The 27649-nt window shown below is 33.4% G+C and overlaps 1 protein-coding gene across 3 annotated transcripts in view; it reads right to left on the bottom strand.

Annotated features, from left to right (window-relative positions):
- Positions 1–27649, bottom strand: part of LOC144442152 (dynein axonemal heavy chain 3-like) — a 97047-nt gene that overhangs the window by 62013 nt on the left and 7385 nt on the right. For all 3 annotated transcript variants that reach the window (XM_078131422.1, XM_078131428.1, XM_078131436.1), the window contains exons 3-24: positions 22892–23063; positions 19148–19268; positions 17441–17835; positions 16439–16607; positions 14915–15056; positions 12904–13139; positions 11999–12194; positions 10920–11123; positions 9343–9596; positions 8318–8522; positions 7837–8040; positions 6596–6726; positions 5896–6091; positions 5108–5302; positions 4646–4834; positions 4106–4234; positions 3676–3876; positions 2908–3047; positions 2375–2533; positions 1661–1889; positions 990–1142; positions 347–488 (exon numbers count right to left, since the gene is read on the bottom strand). In XM_078131422.1, the coding sequence (XP_077987548.1) occupies positions 347–488; positions 990–1142; positions 1661–1889; positions 2375–2533; positions 2908–3047; positions 3676–3876; positions 4106–4234; positions 4646–4834; positions 5108–5302; positions 5896–6091; positions 6596–6726; positions 7837–8040; positions 8318–8522; positions 9343–9596; positions 10920–11123; positions 11999–12194; positions 12904–13139; positions 14915–15056; positions 16439–16607; positions 17441–17835; positions 19148–19268; positions 22892–23063 (4162 nt within the window). The remainder of the gene's footprint in view (positions 1–346; positions 489–989; positions 1143–1660; positions 1890–2374; positions 2534–2907; positions 3048–3675; positions 3877–4105; positions 4235–4645; positions 4835–5107; positions 5303–5895; positions 6092–6595; positions 6727–7836; positions 8041–8317; positions 8523–9342; positions 9597–10919; positions 11124–11998; positions 12195–12903; positions 13140–14914; positions 15057–16438; positions 16608–17440; positions 17836–19147; positions 19269–22891; positions 23064–27649) is intronic.

The following is a 27649-nucleotide window of genomic DNA, read 5'->3' as shown; positions in this document are numbered from 1 at the left end:
CATTACTTGAATGAATAACAAATTAAAATTGTATCCAAATGAATTGATATGTAAAACAGCTGATGACAGTTGGTCAGAAATGACATATTACTTTCTTATTATTCATCAATTTAAGTTCAATAAAAATAAAAGTAAATATCAGTTTGCCTGCCAATTAATTGAATTACAAATATTTTTTTCTGTGGATCAAAATTATCAAATTTGGATTCCTTGTGAGTCATTCCATAGTAAGAGATAGGGGAATATTAAATTTTGATGGGTCACAAGAAGTTGCTGTGCATCAGTGGTGCAGCAGTACAATGTCATATTATCTTTAATAGTGGACACACTGGTAAGTATTCCTTACCATGGACATCAATGACAATCAGAGCTTCTAAGGTGATTCTGTTCATTGTGGTTAGTTTTCCTCTAACTAGAGTCACAATCTCTCCAATCTGTTTATTGCACGTTTGTAAGTATTTCTCCAAACCACCTTTCTCTGGGATTACCTGGTGAAAGACACATGGAATTGAATCAACTAGTGAATTATGGTAATAATTATGTAAGAACTATCTGATCAATAACTTGACAATTATAATAATTTATAAAGTTTGAGGTAATGTATGTTTCAATAGATCAAGTTGACTTCAATACCATTATAACTTATCAAAAGAGTAATTGATTGTTAAAAGAAATACATCAATTTTACAAATTTACATGATATTTCATCTTCACTGTATGGCTATATTGAAAGAAAATTTGCTGTACAATGGCTCAAGTGTAATAGCTATATAGTTACGTAACATGCCATGTGACAGCCTCTGTCAAGGAACAGCTCAGCATTGGTTCATACGGGGATTTAAACTCTGAAACACCTGTAGGTAGTTATTATTGTACTCATAAATCTGCAAATATTTCAACTCTGAGTAAAATTTCAATGAAGTCTGAAGATGGAAGATAAACAATGAAGGCATATTTAGTAACAATGAAACCATTATTAAGCGTCTTACTTTGCAGACATCCATTGTCCAGTGAATGTTACTGGATGCTAAGATCACTTGTCCAGGCCACTTCAACACCCATTCTTTACGTGGTGTTGACGTGTATGACTGCACTGCTTTGGCCATCACTTCACCTATACTTCTTTTCATCAACACCTCCACCTATCAATGCATGAATAAGAAGAAATGTAATGCATGCATGTTATTCTGTAAGGACACATGTTTCTTGTAAAGTCAATATTTAAAGAAGTAAAAGGAGGCCTTGTTAATTGTTTTGTAAATGAGATGGCAAGAATAAGTATCTAAATAGATACAAAGGAAATACTGATCCTTCACCAAGGACACAAACCGTGTGAAAATAACTGTCTTCTAACAAATTTCCCTATTTGAGTTTCAAGTTACAAGAGACCATAGACATGTTTGCTCTCTCGCTTTGTGTCTCTCTAGTTCCTGCTAACTCTTCATATTACTGATGGAAGTAACCTAAGAGATGTCATGATCAGGTATAGATATGACCAAAGTCTATTTTTAGGGTTCTTTTCTATACTGTGTGGTTATATTATCACACTTCTCTGCGTTTGCGCAATATTTGATAAATTTAACATCAGTTGTGAGTGCATTTGAATGCTATATACAAAATATCATCAACTTTGATTCTTTCTCATTTAGAGGCACTTTACCTGTATTAGCCATTTTTCAACCAATCCGTGTGCATCTGCTGGGATGATCTTATCTACAAATTGAACCACTTCTTTCTCTGCAGATTCCATGGCAATAATTTCCTTCTCCTCTGTAAATGTCAGTTTAGCAATGCCTTCAAAGCATTTCTTGAGATGTGGTTGCACACGTAGTGGGTCTTTGGTTTCAGATAGAATTTCAAGCAGCTCATCATTGGACAAAAAGAAGAATCTGACAAAAAAGAGGAACAGGAACATACATATTGTTTACTGAATCTGATATAAGAATTGTATACTGTATGCCTATTCTGAATTCTCACAGCAAAACCTTGGTACAAATCATACAAAAAATGTTAACAATTTTAATGTATGAATAATAACACTGAAGATACCACCCCCCGACCCACCCCACCCCCCATCCCAATTTTTGTATTTCACCCAATATCTACATGGCCCACCCTGCAATCAAATCATAACCAAATATGATCCGTCCCCCAGTGTATTCTAGGTGGGCCCAAAGGAACTCTTAGAGTCTTACCTTCAAGAACATATGACTAACATTATCTATGGTTCATTTAAACTGATATAAATGTTTAAAACATAACTAAGTTTACTTAATGGTAGTAGCCAAGTTTTTTTGTCACACAAGAGTTCCAGTGACAATGTTCCACACTGTAACCAAGTTTTCAAAGAGGCAATACATTAAATTTGCTATACCTTGGAAAGAACAGTCTCTTCTGTTCTAGATAATCATTCAAACCTTTCTGGATATCTTCCAATAAACTCTCAGCGTGCTGCAGTTTTTCTAGCATTTGTGGTTGGGCTGTCACTATAAGTGCCTTGGTATCCTTGACAGCATTTGTCATGATATCCCGCCTAGAAAGTGACAAAAATAGAAAAATACACTACAATGATACTATGAAGAAGTAACTGAACATTCACACATATTTTTTCACCAGTATCTCAGATAGTTTAACCAGTTTTCTACTCTTCCAGAAGTGTTCAACATTTTTCTCCATTGACTTACTTTCCACATTATGCACATATAAAAGTGGAGTTGTTTTTTCACAAATAATACAGGCATGTGAGTTGTGAATACAGTATGAAATCCAAATATAACAAAACAGTATCAAAATGTATGCCCCCACCCCCACCCCCATGTTCATTCATGTCTTTTTTTCTACCTTTAGTAATGACAAGTTAACTAGTAAGCAAGGACACAAGGAGGAAACTACTTTAAAGGTACTAACCAATTGAAGTCCACATCAGTAAACATCTTGCCCTCTACAGGGATCTGTCTGCGGATATCTTCAGAACCAAAGATTGGTTCTAGATACAACCATGCAGCTTGTACTTTCAACCAGGAATCTAGAATTGCTTTGATTCGGTGCTGTCAGTACGAAAGAAAGGAAACAAACAATACTTAATGAGCTTAATTAAGTAGACAGTACAATCTATACCAATTATCCACTTATCTAATTAGTGTGTAATTATCTAATTACATTATACTAAGTAGGTTATATTGCATTTTGCTATTGGTAGAGTAGTTCTCAGACAAGGAATTCTTTTAGTGGTCTGACAAAGCCATCAATACATGATTAGTTTACAAACCAATGTGGATAAGCATTCAAATGTGACCTTAAGTGGAGCCCTAAGAAGGATCCAACTGATTGGCAAGCTTACATAACTGGATTTTCTAATTTTAATAATACAAGCAACATGTGTCATTTTCCCCCATCATTATCTATCCAATCAAAACTAACCTTGCAAAAACTATGCAATCAAAACTCACCTTGCAAAGAGCTTCATGTTATATAAAAAAAAAAATGAGTGAGAAAAACAGCTGTTTGGCACACTTTAAGAAAAGTTGGCTATAAAAAATATTCTACCTAATACTTACACACTGACAAGATTTGGAAGTTTTTTCTATATACTACTAAGTATAGTATAGAATTTTAAAACACACCATACATTTACAATTTGTAGTAGTCAAACTTGTGAAGAAAGTAAATACATACCAATCTTTCTTCCCACACTTTGACTTCTTCTTCAAATGGTGCAATGAAAGTGGAACCTCTCATAGTGGTTGTTTTCACAATATGGTCTTCCAATAACACTTGCACATCATCAATAGCAGACAAGATACTTAATTCAGTATCTTTATAAGGCACAAAGTTAAAATTGACAGTTTCCCAATCAGAATTCATTTTACTTAATGCCTAGAACATGATAGAAATGGGGAAAATTACTATTGGAACAGGACAAAACATTATATAAAATTCAAAATTGCAAAATTGAGTAATTTAATTTTTTTGGATAATCAAACTTATAGTCATTTTGTTTAACATCATTTTGCATGATGAAACTAATATGTAGACTTTTTCAAAGCCCTACATCTTGTTCCTTTGAGTTCAAATCCCTGACAAATCCACAGTATTACTTTCTTACCTTTTCTAAGGCATACTCTTTACTAGCTTGAGAACTGATCTCAGACAAATCTTCTAGGTATTTATCTAGGTCCATTTGCAGCATGTCAATGAGAGGGGTGTCATCTTTGGGTTTCATGTTGAACCCCACCTGCAGCAAAGGAAATCAGAAACATTACCTTAGTTGAATTGAGGGTAACAGTTCTCTGTGTGTTGAGTGATATACTCAGGTTGCTAGGCAATTGGCTGGAAACGTCAATCGATTGTTTATGTAGAAAACCTTTTGAGTTTTAGAAGTGATTACTTACAATATCATTCATCATAAACTATCATAATTTTGGATAAACATGGATAGCTGTAAGCAGAGGAACCATTTTCGCAATTTACAAATGTTATTTCTTGACAACTTTTTTTTAGCATCTATAGATGTTGAGCAAATCAGTACAAGTAACTACCAAGTTACAAGTCAGTGAAATTGAATCCAAAAGTGTGCAAAGGTACAAAATACACCAGATATTCATACTGTTTTGTATTCAATAATTGCAGTTTAAATGACTCTTACCTTTTCAGACATGGTTTCCCAGTGCCTCTCCTTTAAGCCCGGATTACATAGAGCGTTAATCAATGGCATATTGATCTTGAATTTCTCAAGTTTTGCTTTAATAGTGGCAGCTGCTCTCATGGGTCCCATCATTTCAGGATGAGCAAAAATCTTAGTCAACTTATAACTGGTACGCCAGAGGTTTTGAACCTGTAACAATAATTGAGTTTGTCAGAATATAGGCTTTTTTCCATCAAAATTAATTTTTCTCTCAATTTTGATATATATAACATTACAAAGTAATGCAAACTAGAAATTGATGCTGGTCTCCATGTACAATAGTAGAATGGAAATAAGATAATTAGTGACTGTGAAGTTTTCATTCAAATCACTGCGTTGTGGTCTATTGTCTTAATTATTCTAGTCACAGACCACAATGCTGTAGGGATGTCACACTCAGTCTTTACATTACACCGATCTCACCTCTTCTTCAACTTCTTCAGCGTTGACTTTCAACAAAGGTCCATTCATCCATTTGTCATACATTTCATGGAATTTAACAGCAGCATTCCATAGTTTGTCATAGGGTTCCTTTGCCTCTTTCACATCTTCTAACTGTGTGTAAGGACTCTGGACTCCTGTTTCTAACAACATCTCTTCTCTGTTCACAGCAGCTTTCTGAAAACAATAAATGAAACATTTAATGGCACTAACAAGGAATATTTCAATTATTTCAAAGTACATTTTTATTCGAAACTTTGATAACATTTCAAGGACAGAAAATTTCAGGAGGAAGAATGTTTGAGAACAGTTTTGAAAACCAATTTGAAAATATGATTACAGGGGTTGAATTTGATTAGTTGCGAGTCAACTATCTCTAATCCCCCTTTTTACTGGTATTATGTAAACATTTATCATCAGTACATTGTATCTTGTATAGTTACATTTCTGGGAATAAATGAATATTATAAGCAATGCCTCAAATATCAAAATGACTCATGCATCAGAACAATGGTAAAAAGTACTTTCAAACATAAATAATTTTGAAGGTAGATTTCTTCTGTAACTAGCCTACATGTGCCACTCTGTTCATTTGGTATAAACTAATAAAACAATGGTCCATCAGCTGGTGTAGGACACAAAATTAATTCTGATTTACTGCTGAAAAAGAAGGTTAGGGTAGATATATGTATATCAAAATCACAAACAGTGGATTTATTAAACAGCTAACAAACCAGTGATAGAGTGACTGTGGGCTAACACAAACGTACCTCTTTATAAAACTCCTCCATCTTCTTAGATATGGCATGAAGCTGTCCAAGATAATTGTCAGCTTCTGACATTCTATCTTTGTGTCGAAATGCTTTCACCTGTTGAGCAACCTCATCAATACGACCTGAGAACTTAATTTGCCAGTCTAATAACTTTTGTACCGCGATGTCATGCTCCTTCTGTAACTTCATCTCGCTAGCAAGAATAAATTCAATAAAATACATTTCAGTGAACAAAATTAATCACAGCACCCTCCTCATTACCATGTGAAATATAATAAATATTTGACACGTTGGAGTAGAAAGTCTGTTGCCAAGATTGCAAAGGCACCCCTATCAATTACATAATTTTATAATACAGAATCAATATCTTTGATTTATCAGTGAGTATATTGATACTACACTAAGCAATACTAATGAAAGGTCATTCTGGAGACAATACCAAAATTTATAATTCAAATTGCAAACAAATATCAAACTGATGATCTTTTAAGAATCAGATATGATTAGCATACTTTCCCACACAATTTAATACCGGAATTTTTTTCTCTTTTTTTGAGGAGATAGGGGAACCCTTAGTTATGTGACTGTGGAAGTTGGGTAAATTTTAACTACTTACTCCCCTGAGCAAAAACACTGATTCAAGTTAGATTACAGATACTTGATATTTGGATGCATAGCTCCGTATCACCAACCATACCTATTTCTGATGATGGGTACAACCCTGTCAGACCAAGTAAATGTATTATCATTAAGGAGTATATCATCTTTTGACAGGTAGGAATAGTCCATTAAGAACAACAAGTTCTCAGCTGCTATCTCAAGTTTCTCCTGTTGAAATAGAGCAACAAAATACACCAATCAATTTAAGTCAATATTTGATTTCCATACCGACAGGAAATGAACACTATCCATGTGAGCATTCAGCAACAAAGTGTATATAATTTATAAACAACTAAATGAATGTAGATAATTTATTTCATGTTCTAGAATAAAATAAAATAATTTCAAATATTCATGTTCTAGAGTATTAACACTTAAAAGAATAGAAAAAACTGAAATAAATGTATTTTAAAATGTTAACCTCTATATGAGACATAATTTTCCATGTGAATTTCATTGCATAGAGAACAAAATTAACAATTGCATTGAATTTAAATAATTTGTTAATTTCATGTTTCAAAATACAAACGTATCAGCAACAGAATGAATTAACATAAATCAAAAAGACTACTGTGATGTCATGCTCAAGAAATCTTAATTCTTTGAAGAATATACTCTAGAAGGCATAGCCATCAGAAATGATTGTATTCTTAGTTGTTGAATCATTTCACCCATGTCCTAATGAACCGTTTTGCCCTAAGGATTCAATATTCAGTATCTAATTCAATCAAGTATAATAATAGGTTAAAAGCTGAATGAGTTCAAGGAATAATTTAATTGTGATTAATACTGTTGTTTGACAGTTTGAGATAACCATACTTGATCTACCTACAGAAATAACCCTATATGATCTTACATGCACATATCAAAGGAGTCATAGAATATATTATTCTATACACGTATAAAATGTGGTGTCCATTACTGCTGTGTTTTTAATTTTTTTTTCATCCTAGATTCCTGTCATTGTATGCAGCAAAATTGATTGACTAATTTATTGATTGACTGATTTACTGATTAAATAACTGACTGACTGACTGACTGACTGACTGACTGACTGATTGATTGATTGATTGATTGATTGATTGATTGATTGATTGATTGATTGATTGATTGATTGCGCGATTGATTGATGCAAATGATTGATGCAAATGATTCAATACCACATCAAAGATAGGATTTGCAAAAAATACCTGCAAAGAATAGACATAAATCTACAAAAGATGTGAAGAAATTCTAGTTTCAACATTGTTACTCAGAATAAAGTTATGGTACACTTACTTTGAGTTGTAGTAGTTCACCAACTCGGAGACTGTCAGTATAGTCCTGTAGTTCAACTAAAGCTTGTGTAGTATCTGGATATGATGTCACCTTCTTTACAATGGCATCATACTGTTCACATATACTTCTGTTAAACTTCCTGCTGGTTACCACTATCTTAGTGATCATAATACCAGCTAAGTCCCTGGCTCTCTCTATCAGCCACTGAAAGTATCAAAATGAATGTCTGTTAATACTGTATATGCATTCTAAGTACCACCTGGCATGTCACTATAGTATACAGTCCTTTTTTAGAATTATTAGTGGTTGAAAGACTTGAGCAGAATTCATCACTTATTTCATTATATTCACATCGATACATAATTAAATACTTATAATTATTTTTCTAATATTTTGATATAACTTTATGGGAATATGGACTCAAAGTTTGGGTTTGAAAGTGACATTACTGTAATGTAAATGTTATATGATGTAAACTTACACTATTGATATCATTGCAATCCAACAAGAAAAGATGCATAGGGACATAGACTGGGAGTGATCCAAGCTCTGATGCCATTTGTTTGAGTCTTTCAATCTCTCTGACATAGTCCCTGAGGTGCTGTTCTTTGCCAATAAATTTCTCCACTCTAGCATCAGAATCTCTAGATAGCAGGTACTGATATGGTTCGTACTCACACTGGTATCTGTAGTAAATGGCAGATAAATAAAATTATGACATAATAATAATAATGAATAATAATGTTGGGTTCTTATATAGTACTTTCCCACGCCATGCTCAAAGCACTTTACAATTATTACCCCTGGCTTGGATCAGAACGGCATAACAGCCCTTTAGTCTTCCTCAACTCCCCGGGGAGCATACAATCCATTGCAGCCATTTCAGCACATAGGATTAAAGCCTTCACATTGCAACCTACATCCTACCAGGTCCCCAATTATACAGCTAGGTGGACTGAGGCACAGTCGTGGTTCAAATCTTGCCCAAGGACTTTAGCCACTCAGAAACAAACAGCAGGCAGCGACAGGGCTTGAACCTGCAACCTGTAGATTCCAAGCCAGTCACGCTAACCATTCACCCATCATGACTCCACATCATGACATGGGTATAAATATATGATATTTTGATTTCTATCAAAGGTGATTGCTTTATTGAAAAGGTAATATTCATATCTCATCAAGGTATTGATATGTAGATCTGATTCTATCCATATTTTTACATTAAATTTGATATTAAAGTGACTTCATCTATAAAATAATAAATGCCTGGTTATTAGAAATAAAGGTTATTTGCATTTTTTATATTGCTTATTGTGAATAGTTTCAAAGGAATTCCTTTTGTTCCGGAAGGTAATATTAACATTTTCTTAAGTTGATACCTACTGGAGTTAAATTAAAAAGAATTACGATATCTAATTGTTTAAAGAATGTCTGAATATTACATTACATAGTAAAAAAATTCCTAGACTTTCAAAGTTTCAAAAATGTCCATCTTTTAAGTTTTACCTCTTTGGACCCCAGCTATTTTTCATGATAACTGTTTTAATCCTCTCCTTAGCAACCTCTACAATCTCTTCATCTTGTTCCACAGTGCTGATACATTTCACTTTTAGGTTATCAACGACTTGGAAAAGTTGGTGCTCAATGCGAGGTAATCTCTCCACACTGTGTATCATGGTGTAAATGATCTGATATAACTCTTTAATCAGGTTCTCAAAGGACGGTGTAAATTTAGTGGTCACTCCATCCATATGAGGACCCTAGAAAACAAAAAGGTTAATAATGCAATGACTCATACAGGTCAAATTCCATGGTTTCTTGTCTAAGGCACACAGGTGTGTGGGTTTTTTACATCATTTATTTTTTTTAAATTACTGAGAGTGACCTGTACATTCACCTTGCCAAACCAAAGAATTCAACTTATCAATCACTACATCTTTTTTTAGACAGGTTAATACACTGTGACAAGAATGCCATACATCAGAATATAATAATGTTAAAAGTAAAAGTAGTTTTTGATATATGTGATAATCACCATCATATTTCAAATCAAAAGAAATAAAAATCTGTAAAAGTAACATTCCTCTGTAAAGAATCTGACAAAAATAAAACAAAATGAAAAAATTGCTAATCTACAAATGTCTGTATCTACTATCAGGTGTGTATTTGTTTTAGAATTCAAGTAAATTCCACTGTTGCATGACCTATCTCGTTCTAAAAGGTTAACAGCCAGACAAGAAAAATTAGTCATTGTTGTTTTATGTTATTTACTTGATATGATAAACTAAGTAGAGTACACCTAATGTTGTACAGATAGAGTGTACATTGACCTTTGATCCCTTGTTGCAAAGAGATCAATACTGGTACCAGGAACTTGAAACTAAGACATGTCTGTGTGATCACAGTAACTACAGCTGGAGTCAGAGTTCAAAGCAGTGTACTTTAGTCAAGACATAATGGTGGATTCCTGGAGAGATTGCCCAAAGATTATGTTACCTTTATCTATAGGTAGGACTTTACAATAGTCACCGGCGTTATATTGGCATTTTAGTACTGAAATTACACTGATGTTAGGCTTGGCTAATAACACCCTTAAACAGGTTACTGACCCTCTGAAAGCAAGGTTATCAGAGATCTCACTGTATAGAGTCAAACCAGCTTGACATGCATCAATCTCAGTGATTGTGTACAGACAAATCATGCTATGTCAAGAACATAAATGATATACATATATATGCTGAAGGATTTACTGACACGATAAGATGATAAATCAAAACTTCCATTTGTCTGCTGACAGATGATATCACAATGATGGTTATCAAATGTGTTACTGATCAGTATAAAGAGGTTAAAAAGAATGCCAAGTGGATAGACATGAAGGTACCAATTTTGAGTACTTCCAAAATTTGAGCTATATTCAAAGGTTTTTTAAATGTCTAAGTTCATAGACACTTTTCAAGAACTGACAATTAAGTACAGATAATCAAGGAGTGCATTAATGTTTCACAAACTCACACTTTGAGTGAAAATCTTAGAGACATGTTACAATCAGATGGAATGTTGAAATCTTGCCTGGTACTCACCATAAAGAATGTAATAATGTGTTCGACGACTGGAAGTCTGTGATTACTGTGAAAGTAATCTGTGTCATAATTATTGCCCTGTGAGTACTCTTCCAACAACTCTACTAAATCATAGATAGACTGTCTGACTCCATTGCGTAGACAGTTTGACATCAGTGTAGCTGTAGAACCAAAAAAATGGTCCATCTGGTTCATTCTTGCCACCTAGGTCATAGAAACAATGAAAAGGTTATACAGTGTTGGTATATTGATGTCATAGAAATAAGGAAACAGTTATTCAGTGCTGGTATATTGATGTCATAGAAATAAGGAAACAGTTATTCAGTGCTGGTATATTGTTATCATAGAAAATATGAAACAGTTCTTTACTGCTGGTATATTGTTGTCATAGAAACAAGGAAACAATTATTCAGTGCTGGTGTATTGTTGTTGTGGAAACAATGAAACAGTTCTTCAGCGCTGGTATATTGTTGTCATAAAAATATCAACAGAAGTTACTCAGTATTATTACATTCAATAGGTTTTATAACTTTGTTCAATTTGTCATATTTTTGTTTTGACTAATGATTTCCAGAATAAATGCACATAACACATTATTTTGTCTATTTTCATCATTACTGGTGCTTGATTTTTGTTGTTCATGGAACAAAAAATAACTAAATGTATATCATAATATTGATTATTTCAGTGTAGAAATCTTGACAGTAAAGTATTACTTCTATCAAAATGACTGCTTGATATGACACAAAAGCTGACAGAATCAATATTCATTACTTTTGTACATTTGTTTGTATCTACACCTTTTGATAAATTACCAATAGAAACTTATATAAACAATATCACTTCCTAGCCTAACAACTTTGTACTATGACACATAAAGCTAAAAACTTAATCAATTTTTACAGAAAGACAAACAGTAATTTGAGGACATCGACACATTTAATCTTTCCAGCTACCTAGTTATTATTGATCTTTTACTGTATGTATGAAAACATTCTTAATATTCATAAAAATAATTGATGGACAACATACTGTAACCAGGTACAGTACCAGTACTACTAAGTGACCCCTAGACTGACCTCATCTTTGGGCATCCATTCCTCTATACACTCTCTGTTATCATTGATAATGTTTGCACATTCCTTCAGCCATTCATCTTTCAGTATTTTTGCTCCCATTGCACTGGATTTCTTGACATGGGCATGAAATTCCTCTATGGTAATAGGTGTGATAGATTTCAAACCTGGAATATCTATTAACCTAAAACTGGCATATCTATGAGAAAAAGAAGTAAATATGCAATATTAAAATACACTTTCTGTTCATATGATTGTATTTCTACAGTCACGTTATATTCATAACTTTTCCAATAAAGTTTTGATTTCTTGATGAGGTTAATCCTGTTTTGTTCAACTTGAACTTGTACTTTTTCATGTACAAACAATTACCCCTAAATGTGAAAGCGATGATGATGATGATGATGATGATGATGACAACGACGATGATGATGAGGATGACGATGATGATGATGATGATGATGATGATGACGAAGATGTTGATGATGATGATGATGATGATGATGATGATAATAATGATGAAATAGATGATCAACATGTCTTGAACGCGACACTTGAAATGCCAGGTTACACTAATATAGATTCACCAACTTGTTGCTCAAGGTCCTTGGCATTCGAAAGAACAACATATTTGTCCAAAGTGTTGGGGCATTTAAGAAATTTTCAACTTGTAATGACTTCAAATTTACTCATTATTTAGGAATTTATGGTCATCTTTCTTTTATGTGGTGTGTGCCTATTGTTGTCCAGCTGACCATGGAGGGATAAGTAACAGTATGGAGACTATTAAAAGCACTGATTTTCATTTTTTTTATCTACTTCTTCATATTTTGAATCTTGCTAGATATATTCTAGGTGATTTCATCTTAATTTTGAAATAATGTGATACACTCTAACAGTTTTCTTACTTTGTTTCCCACAGATACAATATAGCAGACATGACTGGGTGGATTGCATAGAGTTCAGTGTCCATAAATTGTCTGGCTGCAATCACAGCATTATTCCAGGGAAAACTCTCCCTGCCAGCAGTGTTGGAGATTTTCTCTGGTAATGGTATACCAAGTCTTTCCTGTTCTTTCACATCTTTCAAGATGTAGTCCAGGATTCCTTTCTTCACACTCTGAGTATAATAAAATCTCATCTCCTGAAATGCAACACAACTTTATTTGTTTATTTAACTATTTTTTTATATGAATTGAAAGGTTTATTGTTGCAGGTTTCCTGTTAACCACTAGCTGTACAGTGATTATAGAAGTGTCCATGTATGACTAACAAATCTTTCAGTCTATGTACAGCCCTGTCCCTACTAGGAATGTTGGATCAGTACAAGTCAAATCAAAATCATTTCTCCTGTCCCCACATGCACTAAAATTGGTTTAAAATCACCCCGGGAGAGTGGTTACAAAACAATTCAAAATAAATCACTTTGTAACCAGCACAAAAGTGAAAGTGAATCAATTCAAAGCCATTGATCAGTTTTCTCACAGGATCAGAAACCTGTTTTGAATCGATTTAACTGAATAGAACCAATTCAGTTTGAATTGGTTTCAAATTGATTCAGGTGGGGACAGAGCTTATAATATTGTATGAGTAGTTACATAAAAGTTTGATTTGAAATGATTTAAAGGCTAATGTCAGATTAGAATTAAAACAGTTGCCTGGCAGAACTAGAGAAAAGTGTGTCCAGAACAAATATATGATCCTATATTAACCTCTATGACTCAACTGATAAGATCGTACTCTAATCCAAGACCATGGGATTATAGATTCAAAACACTGGGGTGTAAACATTTAGACTTCAGGGGTCTCCAAGAGCTGTTATAGCGTAGTTAGTTCACAATGTTATGATTTCTTGACAAATTTACCAAACAATCACAGATTGTGCTATGCAAATTCCAGCTAATCTATCAAATTTTTTTCTGAGGAAAACACTGGACGTACAAACATTGAGTGGGTATTGTATTATTATTATTATTATTATTTTATTATTTTAATTTCTTAGAAAACGCACTACACATACGTCACAGTGCGATGTACAGAAACACTAAAAAGAATATGCAAAATTTAAAAATACACAATGCAAGTGGTAGGGTAAAGAACACACAGTCCTGCGGTGAAATAAATGTACAGCAAAGCAATGGAGGAACACATTTACCATTTGTTAAAAGTTGTTGATGGGATCTTAATGCTTTGTACAGCTAGATGCATTCACTTAGCAAAACCTAGTCTGGCATGTCATGATGATTGACACCTGGTGTGAGATTGATACATTTCAAACATTAGCACTCATCAGCAGAGAACTTTAACAATTTCTGGATGAGTATAGCCACCCATCCCATCCCCTAAATAATCTACATATATTTTTTAATCAGTATTAAATTAGCCTTGCCTTCTGTACTGATGTAAAATTACTTAAAAGTCAGTAATAGTGAAGTTACCTTATTGGAATCTAGTTTTTGAAGCGACTACATAGCTTTCACCTGAATTACTCAGATGTCATCAGCATAATGATGTTATGATGTAATATGTTGTTTACTTAAAAGGCATTACAAATCATAATTAATGGTGCTCATTACATGTGGATATGATCAACCCAACACAAAATCTTGGATTATTACAATAGCTAGCCTAGGTCAAACAATCTAGATAGGCAAGAACTTGAAAATAACCTGATCTATACCATGATGGGATCTTTATTATCAGTGTACATGATTTGTTTTGTGCTGCTAGTTTGAATCCCTTCAACCTGGTGTCAGATAGTAAATTGCCACTCATAGCAGTAACATGTCAACTACAATGAGTTTAAATTGACAATCCTGTACATTTCCATTGATTACCCTTGTTAGAAGCTTGGTATACAAATCTAAGTGGAACTCACTCAGCTTAAATTGACATTCCTACATGTATTCCATTGCTTACCTCGGTGATTTTTTTCATGGCTTCTTTCAGCTGCTCTCCTTTAAGACACTTTGGGACAAAACTGAAACTACCTTGGATCCACTCTCTACTTAAAGGGGCTACCATATATGGCTCTATGGAATGTTCTATCAAGGAATAATACCTGGAAAGAAATGGAATCCAGAGTGATTTATTTCCTCCTTTTAACAAGCAACCATGGTGCTATCAAAGGCAAATTGTGGTAAGATTTTACAGTCATAATTTCCTTAGACACGTCAAATAAAACTAACATCGATACTATATGAAGTTATGGCTCCAGGGAATGTTCTATCAAAGAACGTTGCTATAGTTTCTTTATCAACCAAGACTTTACAATGAAGTGAATTTTTTTCATCAAATTAAATCATAGAGAATAAACATATTGATAATCAATATAGCCAACTCCCTGAATTGATTTCAAAAGTCTGCATCCTAGAGACCCTTGTATTTGTAAGGTATGTAATTTTTTCAATATGCACTAGCTGTGGTAAAAGTATACTGAAAACCTGGAAATTTTTGTGAAAGACTTATTTTTGTGAAAGACTTATTTTTGCTTGTTTCACTGAGAAACAAAAATGCAAAAAACATGTACTGACTACAATGCCTTCTTGTACATGACCATAACAGTTAGTCATTGAGAACTAGCTGAAGACTGTCAAATTGCACAATGTTCTAATGGATCTAGGTTTACAATATAGTGTATGACTTCACAGGTCATTTATAGAGGTTGCTGTGTTCAGGATTTAGCCATCATTACTGTAAACTGTGAGCCCAGCCAAAAAGGTCATTTAATCAAAATTCACTCATATTGATATATATATGAGTAAATTTATAGTATTTCTGTCTGAACATGTGAGATGTTTTCAGCTTTATAGTTGACAGGCCTGAGCATTTGGACTAGCAATGCAACATTTATTTATGATGTAGAACAAAGCACCTAAAGCCTACACATTGTAGTACAGTGATTTGTTGTCTTCAAAAACTGCACTACTTGATCCAACAAGTATTGACACAGACTTTAACTACAATGGATAAATTCCAACGTTTCCAACCAAAGAATTTAAAGTTTACACACTTTGGACAGCACTTTGAACTGTACAGCAGACAAAAATACAAACACAGACACACACTATAATACATCTTCATTACTGATTACATAATGAAGTTGGACTACTATGAAAAGTGACAGCTAACCATAGTATAAATTTACACCCATCAAGATGTTATATGCAATGACTAGTAATACATATGAAATCAAACTATTATTCATTTCAGGTTATATAACTTAATGTGATCTGACAATCAGTCTTAATTCCAGCCATGTAGTTAAACAGATTTTGTTTGGAGTTCTGTCATAATACCTGGCGGCTAACAGTCATTTTGTATGCATGTGACTACAATAGGTTCTACTAATCCAACTATTGTTAAAACAGGGTCAATTGATCTCAATTGTAGTATTTACACAGCATCTCAAGAACCACATAAATTCCACTCAGTGAGTTCTACCTGTCAAGATCCTGTTCTTCAGGAGTTGTTGGCCGTGAAAGACCAATAGTGGAGAATGTGGAAGGTGGGAATTCCATGCTCAAAACTGCTTCAACCTCATCATCATGTTCTCGAAGTCTATCAATGTTTCTCTTTTTCGGTGGATCGGATCTTCTTTCAATGGGAGAAGCTAATGATAGAAATAACAATACATCTGATATTAGTGTCAGCTAGAAAAGTCAATTAACTTAGATGACTAAGATGGTTCCATTGTTGTATTGAACAGTAGATTTGCGATTACTGGTAGGATACGGTGGCCAACACAAATACAGTTTACCAAAACACAATGGGTAGAGCAGAATGGTGAATCTCAGTAACTTTATGGATAACTACATTGACCTTTCTACTTTTATTTCAACTCTGTGTTGACAGTGTGTTTTAGAGTAGGCATGTTACTACATAAAAGAACACAAAGTGAAAACTTAGTCCTTGGCTAGGTGGTGATCATCGGAGTGGGTTAAAAAAATTATTTTATTTGCTCAGCAATTACATTTTCATCAATATGTGATGATTGGTTATTTTAACATGCACAACACCAGTGAATCATATTAAATTCTATAAATTTGTAAGTTTCTCAATTGTTGTATGTAAGTCATCACCTACAATAAATAAATAAATAAATAAATAAATAAATAAATACATAAATAAATAAATAAATAAATAAATACAGAAAGAGAGAAATAATGAAGTACATAAAGAAAGAGAAAAATAGATGAATGAATAAATAAATAAATTATTACAACCATTTGTTTTTTCCTTCATCAAATCACACTTTGAAAGTTGATTTATTGCACAGAGACTTGAAAAAAAAAGTGATAGGGTCTATTATAACTCCTTTTATGGCCCAGACTTGCCTTATATAAATTTTGTCTTCAAATGACTTTTCTTACTAGTCTGATTTCATTTATGGGAGTGCTAATGTAAATTGTGTATCAAGGAGAAAAATATCTGGGATTACATTACCATATGAGTGTGTACCATTTGGTGGACTGCTGTACACAGACTGGTGTTTGTGAAGGGTTGTTGATGATGCAACTCCACTATCATGGTCTTCAGAAAAACTGGTAGGTACATGTCTTGTTGAGTTGACATCACCCCTAGATGCAGGATGACCACCTGTTGGTGTAAAACTCCTTGGTGAATGTGGATGTGAATGTCCATTGTGTAATGATGGGCCATAGTCACCATTGACATAATTTGTATATCTAGGACTGGACAGTGGAGTAGCACCATTGATTGGAGGTAGGGAATCAGGAACAGCACTGGAAGTTGTCAGAGTTGCATTACTTAGAACTGAACCTTGAGTTGCTTGTATACTTGCAGAGTCTTTGCTTTTGTATGGTGCACCTATCACAGAGCTGATACAGATAGAAAAAAACATATGTTATTCAAAAAGATAAAACCTATCAATTAGGATCACACTTTATAAATTATGAATTAATCATTTATTTTAGCTACACTTTTTGTTTCAAATATGCAGAAAACTGAATTACCACAGCAAAGATCTTAATCTGTAACATTAGCTATATCCTTGAGGAGGTTATCTTTATCCGAAATCAATAGCATGTAGGAAACAATACCATCCAAAAATACAGCAAGCTTTAGAAACTGCAATCCAAATCACACATGTCATGTGCCTTTGGGTAAATGGGTAACACAGCTTGGAGTGGTGTGAAGGATTGGTAATGAAGATAGTGAATACAATTGCACACACTACATGTATATGTATGATTACCTGTAAAAACTTGAATATGTAGAATTGTGTATTCTACAGACTTTACATATGCTTGTATGTGTAATGTGCATTGTACAGAAATACACAGATTACCTAGAAAATAGCTAGTCAGGCTTTTAATACACAGCAGGTTTACAAAATATCCAAACTTTAACAGTGATAATGTGTATATGCTTAAAATTGGAAGTAATTATATATCATAATCAGGAAAAAACTGGGGTGAAGCAAGTCAATAATGGTATAAATCCATGCATAATGCCAGACTACCAGTTTACCTTTTCCTACATTTACGTGTGTGTGCTCTTAGTATCAGAAGTCTATACAAAGAACAAAATACATTCACTTTTGTCAAAAACACTTTCATTCTCACTATCAAATAACAAATCTTCACTACTGAATATCTTACTTTGCTTTGGTAAGAAATTGTTGTCATTTGTACAGATGCAACAATAGAAGACATTTCAGAACAGAAGACATCAAATTATTCAAAAATTCTGAATTGCAATTTGCATACTTCAGTCTGCATTTTAAGTGAGCATGCAACTACATACAGCAAGGCCAGATCCTTATAAGACTTAATCCCTACAACATTTGTTCTGATAGCATTGAAGTTCTGAATTAGTGTCATTGAGTTTCTTTCAGACTTTTAGATGTTGGAACAGGATAGTTTTCAAACTTGACAAGAAAGGATATTTACATTACAATGGCAACTATAAAGTGTTCACAAAGCAACCCTAATGGTTTAAAAGGGCTTCAGCATTACTTAAATCATTGTGTCTTTAACTGTCAGATTCCCTATGAAGCCGTAATAACTATAAATTTCAACATCAAGTTAGGAGGATCATTAACAGCCCCAAATGTCAATGAAGTATTCACAAGCCAACAGGCTTCATAAATATCATCTACTTTGACATGGTAATAAAGAATTAACATACCTCTTTCTTGGTGGACTTTTGTTACCAGGTCTTGATTGATCTAATATAGGAGGAGGGGAAGATGCACTGACATAACCCACTTGTGATATTGGTATGGTAGTCTCTTCATGGTGTGAAAGTTCTAAGTATAAAAACATGAAAACAATATGTAGTACAAAAACTGAAGAAAATTTACCAACACAACCATGTACTTAAATAAACTGTGTTACATATTTTGGAATAGTATATATGCTGTACTTAAGTTCTAGTTGAAAAGTTGCCTCTGTAACTTTGTCAATTTAGTAACTTCAACACTTTCCAAATTCCATTTTAAACAGGTACATGTTGCAATTTCAAATGTTTTATTTATTACTTAATACTTCCCCCACCCCCCACCCCCCACCACCACCACCACTCTTTCCTTGATTTCATTTTTTTGACTTTTGCCCCACACACTGATTAAAAATCAAATGCGAAAAAAAATTGTTATTAGAGTGTTACTGTTACTGGGATATAGTATGAGCTCAAATGCTGTTAGAGATAGAGTAGTATGGTTGCATAAATCATGTTTGACTACCTGCTTGTTGTTGCTATGTAATGTTACAGTCTTACCCTAAAACCATGCATACACAAGCCTGTGGCACTAAAATGATACTATAAATTGCTGTTATTTGCTTTCTGTTAGTGTTGGGGAAAATATTTCATTTTTTGTTTTTGTTTTCTCCACTTTCTATGCCATGGTAAAAACAATTAATATCCGGCATTATCTGGAATGATATGAATAAATACTTCAATAGTGCCATCTCTATGATTATTGTACCTGAAGGATAATATTCCTGATCAGTAATAGAATGAATGGTCAACAAAAACTTACAGATTATGTAAAATACATATACCGCTATCATATACAATGATCATCAGGTGCAAAATTCATCATAGCCTTTAGTAATAAATAAGTATACATCCAAAAGTGTTAGCATTCCCATTCACATTTTGTACATGTATGTCTAACCAATGTCTGTTACTTGCGATTCAAATTCACATTGATTTACATCTATAGAAGCGGTTACTATAGAAACATTATTTAACTCTCAATGCATTTCATGAAGATGAAGAATTTGCCATTAATCTTTGCAACAGCAGAATTGAACAAAAGTGTAGAGGTTATAAAATGTATGTGTTTCTCATTAGTTTTGAATAGCCATTAATAAAATAGACAGCCATATCATCAATATATTACCAAGTAGTATGAGTGCTTTATCTCAAATATTCATGATCAATACATTCCTTTTATCTCTCCTACAAATCTTTTTTAATGACTCTTCAATCAAGCTGAAGAACATAATGGCCTCTATATTTACCATTTCCCTGAAGTTATAGCTCTATAGATACAATTTTCACACATAGGGTATCAGTGAACTGCACATTGTATTATACATGTATTTAATCAAACAAAAATTGGTTGTACCATCCTCACAATCACATCTGCCATGAAATTTCAAATAATCCACACACATTAATCCATGATGATAAAAATCCCTGTGAGCCAGGTATTGTTATTTCTTTCATAACATTGATACGTCACTTCATCCAATGAGTCATCAATTATTCGGATAAAAAAGGTGGGGTGAACAAAACAATGGAGAGACACGTTGAATGAAAATCAAGTTTCAGCATAAGTTTCAATGTTATCTATATTGTTTTGACATCTTAAAAAAAAATATATACATGTATATACCAACAGTTAATATAATACAAGGAAGTACCTGTAGGGAAGGAAGGCCAAACGTCAAAGGGAGTTGCTATGGTAACTACAGCTGCTGACACAACTGTTTACCCTACAACTAGTCAAAAACCATAATCTTACACTGGAGAATTCAATTTACTTACAAATGAGAGAATAAATTCTGTATAGTTGAATTCATAATTCTCAGTAAGCCATATGTCTAATTGTTTTCACTGTATGGTAGGTATTTTGACTATTCTTCAAGTTGAAAAGACGTTTTTTTTTTTGTTATTTTACAAGTTACCACATGAAGCAAACAGAGAAGTGGTATCTATATCAGTATATGACTAAAACAATGTATACCTAAGAGTCAATACAAACATCTGTATAGATTTAGATGTGAATAAACTGATAAATAAAACAAACAGCATTTATGCCTTGATACTTCAATCTTTGGAAATGATCAAACTTTGGAGTATAAATGTACTTGGTGTTCGTACTATTGTACCTTTCCTTTTTCTGATCCTGTATCATGTTGGTACTGGTATTAGTTACCATATCAAGTTTTGGTTACAAAATTCTAACACACCAGACGACGAGGAACATATCTGACACACACGAGGCCAGCCATTTGGCACCTTGACAAGTATGTCAGGCATACATCATGCTATAAATTGTAATACCCTTGGACCTTGCAGACGATGAACTCGATTCTGACAATTCAATAATAATATCATTATAACCCCTTTCCTTCTCAAACCATTACGTGTAGTTGATGGCACTGTGATGAACTACTTGAAAATAACAACTCTAAAAATGCCAAAATAAATTATATTTGTACAAATTTCCAAATAACTGTGCAGAATTACCGTTAATTTATGGTCATTTTGCTGATCATAAGGTTATTCTTCAGTCTTCTTATGTTTCTAGCACTAGCAGCCGACATGTAAATTATAACCTTTGACCTTAAAATAATTTCATATAACTATTTATAATGTTCGAAAAATGAGAGAGCCCGACAATTATGAAGATATATAAATAATATTTTTTTGATCTATATATTCTTAACAATCAAATATAAGATTATATAATGTACAATTACTCAATGTTTAAAATGGGATATATCTACAGCCACAATTACGAATTGTAGGTTCTATAAACGCAACACTCATACGACTGCAGAGAAGTCAGTAGATCATGTTCCTGTCTTGATTTTGTCGTCTGTCGGTCGCAAGTGACGTAATTTTACATCTATTCTATATGAAGTTATCTTGATTTGTATACAGTACTAAACCCAGAGAGGATGACTCTTAACTAACATAAATATGGTAAGGATAAATCTCATATGTTTATATCGATATTTCTTCGTATCTCTCAATGTTATTATTATTCTTGTATGAAAATCTAGCTCCGGAAATGTGCGCTTCCATGTCGGAGTTCTCGGACCGGGCGCACATTTCCACAGCCATAGAAAATCCAAATTTCAGCGTTTTCTTGTCCTCTGCATTATAGTTAGTTAAATTTCACCAACTTGAATAAATATGAATTATGAATGATAATATTTGCTCTCAAAATAAATATGTAACTTTGATTGCATTGTATTTCTTTCAATTCGTTTAGGTTCAAGTAAATAGTATCCTTGGTATTTTATTTTGAAGTTTTCATTTTTACGATCGTAAACTTTGTATCACTCGTGTGCAAATAATGCAAATGCACAGCGCATATGAAATGTATAGAGATAGGGGTTTTGTCGCACCTTCATCCCGGGCCCGTCATGCTTTTTGTTCAACTTTGTGAAATTGTTCTGAAACCTTTACAATCGTTCATGTAATGATGTATGATGATGTACAATTGTAAAATTGTAACGGTCAAATTACTACAATGACTTTTCTAGAAATGTGCACTTCCATGTGTTTAAACACTCTTTTATTTCATTTTTTGTATTTTCTCTTTATAAATTTGAACTTTATATTCCCAACTTTCACAAATATAGTAATTACATGTTATGATTACAGTTACCGGTAATACTATAAACTTACCAAGCTTTCTCGTGATGTCATAGATATAGGAAGTGGTGAGATTTCTTGCTGTGGGGCTGTAGTTGTTTGCAATGGAGTCACTGACATGTCGACAAAACTTTTGTTCTTTGAACGGCGCAGCTTGAGTCCAGGAACCACGCTGTAATATTCTAGGTTTTTCACTGAATGCAGGCTGTAAATAATGAAAACATTGTTGAGTAGTTACAAGGACAAGCCATTTGTAGTAAATGAACACAGAAACGGCTTGAATCTTCAACCAATTTCGCACCTCATTCAATGGGGCTTTTTCAAGAAGTTCAAGACTCTTCAGAATACTCTATATTTTTGCTTTATTGTATTTAAAAATTGTAATTGCCGGTATTAAAGCTGAACATTTTAAAGTGATAATATTAATTGACTGCGAAATGAAAATCTGTGTGATTGATATTTTCCAATCTTCATTTGTATTCTTCACTACCAAAAGCTGTCATGTATATTTTGATAACATGTGTGTAGTTTGAATCACACATCTGATGATTTTATTATGTACTTTGTCTTATCTAGTGTATGTGCTAATGTCTAAAATTCCTGGGGTCCATGGATGTTAAGAGTATTTGTTGACAGGTACACTTCTTTATGGATTTACTGTACCTCACTGATTTGATAAGGTTTTGCTTCATGTACTTTATACACATGATGAGAGAAAAGAACTTGCAATATGAATTGGATGAAATGAATGCCTTTCTGATAGTCAGGAACATTCAAAAGAATTAGATCCAATATAAAAAACTTAATTTGTTTTCCTTCGATGAACTCGTACACAAGCTGAATAGCTGAAGCTGGCAACAGAGAATGTCTGTTGATAATGAATCTAATTGTAGCACAGGTCTTTGAAGATCTATTGTACTGGTTATAAATAGTTGGGGAAAGTTCAAAGTGTTCCACTTTACTGTCTTGGTGCTGTCATATGTTGGTATATATTTTATCTTTCTTATTTATGTTATCTTGCAGTTAAATAACAGTAAAAAAGATATTGCATTTTAATGCTGCCATGGAACAGGTTCCCTGCAGTTTCCAAGGATGGCAGTGTCTGTGAAAAATAGTTCTCAAAACATGGTCAGAGGGTAGCTTGTTTGTATTTTACCAGCAAAAGATAGCCTGTAAAGTAAATTGAGCAATAAAAGATGCAATATTGTTCAGCCCATTATTTCAGTGTGTGTATCACCAATAAATAAGTGAAGACGACATTGTTTGCAATGAATTTCTATTCCTGTATCCAATTGTGGTGCCATAACTATGACATCCAATTACTCAAAAGATAGAACATGACATGAATGCAGATTTTAACAAGGTGATGGTAAAAACCAGTTACCATGGAAGTATAACGATGCTACTGGCTAATGGGATCATCAGCATATTTAGTGGAAGTTTTGTAGCTAGGAGCCTGAATGTTAGATACAAATGGCAGGCAAATCAGCAAGGTTGACAGACTTAAACTATCACAACCAGTGTTTCCAAAAATAAAAGGCTACTTTGGTGGTATTTTTGTACCATGTTGACTGAAGTACATTGTACTTTTTCAAAGCACATTGACATTTAAATTTGCAAATAAAAGGAGTTCAACTTTCAAGTGTTGACATATGACAGTCCTGTCAAATACAGGTAACTATGCAACCATGGTTATAAACAAGATAGAGAAGGGGAGAGATCATGGCCCAGATAGTAGATTCACTGATCAATCCATCATATCAAAAAACAGATATTTAAGGAATATACTAGTAATAATTTTCGTGGTATCTGTGAAAAGCTAGTTATAAAATAGTATGGGTACTCCACATTCAGGTAATTCTTTTTCGATGATAAATTGTTCAAATATGATACTTTAGTTTCTTTGATCATCCAGAAAGAAAAGTCAACATAGGTCAAATGGAACATGTGGTTGCTGAGAGAAATTGTTGAGTGCTCGGTACAAAAATTATTGCATTTACCAAATGCATTAGTGCATCCCAGCAATACATGGAAGAATATGACCTTTGAGTTGCTCCTGTTGGTAACTGCATTACATGTCATGTGTATAGTTACCTATGAAACAAGCCATCATAAGTCAACAAACCAGCAGCCAAAAGCTTGAACTTGTAAAATTATCAAATCAGACTTTCAAACACACTTGAGCCATAAGGAAATACTGCTATCTAATTAATTTGATGTTTAATTTACACATTATAAACATACTAACAGTAACAATAACATAATCATTCAAGGATACCAATTGTAAGCTACACAATGCTAATGAATGTATTATCCTCAGGGGATGGAATTATACAATATTGTATTTCACAATGAATATTTCATATTATAATTATCATGATTTCACCTAATCCATTCTTTTGTTGAAATTTGGACTGTTATTGTCCTAATAAGGTACTGCATGGCAGAGTATATTTGATAATGGCCATCAAAGTTAATTAACTTTTGGTGGAACCACAGCAGTTGTTTAAAATGCTCTTATGGTATTATGTACATCATTAATTGCATTTTCTCCCAATATACTACTCTCAATAATTGGTTTATTGAGTTCTGCATACTAATAAGTTTTACTCTGCTCTCATGTTTGGAAGTCCACATAGGATGAAATTTTCCTTGGAGCATTAGTTATTTAAATAGTGAAATTTACAAATTTATGTATGTGTATTCCTATCTATTGACAGGTTATGTGGATTGTAACACACAGTTGGTCAGTTGCCATGAGGCATACAGATGATGTAATCTATGATATCGTATCTCATGGAGGTCTAAACATGGCTAAGAAAGTGATGAGATCTATTAAGGGTAAGCATTTATATTTACTGAGAAAATAGTTTCCAGTTTCAATGCCATTCTTTTAATTGCTAATCCTACAGTCAAGAACAACTGTGATATGATGTAACATCTTTAGAATTCAAATTCCGTATCATGTACGGCATGCTAAAATAAGTGCATATTTTCAAAAGCAAAAGAAATGTTGCCATAGTAGATCAGTTTTCCTTGGATCATTAGTTATTTAAATAGTGAAATTTACAAATGTATGTGTATTCGTATCTCTTGACAGGTAATGTGGATTGTATTTTTGGAAAAGTAAACAAAAATGTAAAGCAATTTATATATATGGTTAGATTGTCAAGTATTAATGCTTTATTAACTTTTCCACTAGATGTACATTCTTTCAAGACTCACTTGACATCCTGTCCTCAGAAATCAAAGGGATGTATAAAACACAATGGTGAACAAATAAGTTCAGCACCTTTATATGAATAAGTGTGTTTTGTTGTGATAATAACAATTTGTATGATTGAATTTCAAACCTCGGGGAGTAGAAACATATTGTGTTTCCCACCTGTGACTGGCCTTGAGGTGTTTGTCTGAGAAGACGACTTTGTATATATGTTTTATCAGGGTGTTGCTTTGTTGTTAGTCACAGGCCATATTTGTCTTTTGACAACATGAACATCAAATTACAACCTATAATAAATAAATTCTAGTTCCAGGTACATAGTTGATGTTTTCTCTTGGTAACAGGCACCAATAGGTAAGAAAAGTTGTGAGTAATTTATAGAACCTATTCTCACAACATGTATTCTTTTATCCTTCTATACAGTATTTGTTATTGGACCTCAGATGCTATTGTGACAAGGACCAAAGTGAATTGAACACATGTCTGAATGAGATTTCAAACAATGCAAGATATTGTCGTGATGCTATAATTTCTAACAATAGACTATTATACAGGCATCAGTTCTATAAGAGACTCCCGGAGCTATCCACGCAAGGTTGATTTCAATGTACATGTGCCTTAGCTATCTATCTTGTTGGGAGATAAATTGTGGGATGAATTACTAGAGCATGTTAGGACTGTTCTGCGATGTATCACCTTTGATACATAGTTGTGAAGAGCTGCTTCTAGACACTGACATGACTAAAACACCTTCGGGGTAAACATGCTCAACATCCAACCCTTTGTCCATACTTAAAAGTAAGACTGCTACAATCTCAAAGAACTTTGTTTTTATAACAGTAGTGCCTGCCAGCTTGGTCATGTTGGTGTAATAAAAAACCTCCATTATAGGTATTTTTGTATGCTAGACATGTACAACTTAGTCCTTGGGGCTTTTATTGTACTGTAACAAGGTTGCCAGATATCATGATCTTCTTTTCTAAACTCATCGAAAACATTGCCATTGGGTTTGCAGTACCAACAGTTGTAAAGACAACTGTACCTGGGAAATTGTAACAAATCTGTTTCTGTATTTTGATTCTTCATAATAAGTGGCTTGGTGTGAGATGATGAGATCCCAATGCTGAATTACTTGTTTTTGTTGTTTATTTTTTGTAGCCATACAGGTAAGTTTTCATACTTGTCACTCAGCCAATGAATAATTGCTGAGTCAACTTAATGAATAGTCATAAACAGACTTTAAACTCTTCCTCTCTGTGACAGCAACAGGAAACTTGGGAATTTTACCATAGAATAACTATGCAAAAGTGGTCATTTAAGTGTAATTCATGGGTATAAACTTCCCACTGGGAGTTCTTTATGCCAAACAACATGATAATAAAAGAAAACAAATATAAAATAACCATCAGAGAATGAGCAACAGACAATATTAAATAATGGAGGCTGGATGATGCCTATTCACTCTTGATAACTGTTTCATTGATTTTGACTGAGAAGTATTGTCTTCTATGCTTTGTAGGACAGGTAATGACTGTAAGTGGGCTGTTTACTTAGAAGTCTTAAAATAT

Source organism: Glandiceps talaboti, chromosome 1, assembly GCF_964340395.1.
Source record: "Glandiceps talaboti chromosome 1, keGlaTala1.1, whole genome shotgun sequence".
NCBI classification, from domain to species: Eukaryota; Metazoa; Hemichordata; class Enteropneusta; family Spengelidae; genus Glandiceps; species Glandiceps talaboti.
This window is presented reverse-complemented; position numbering and strand designations above follow the sequence as displayed.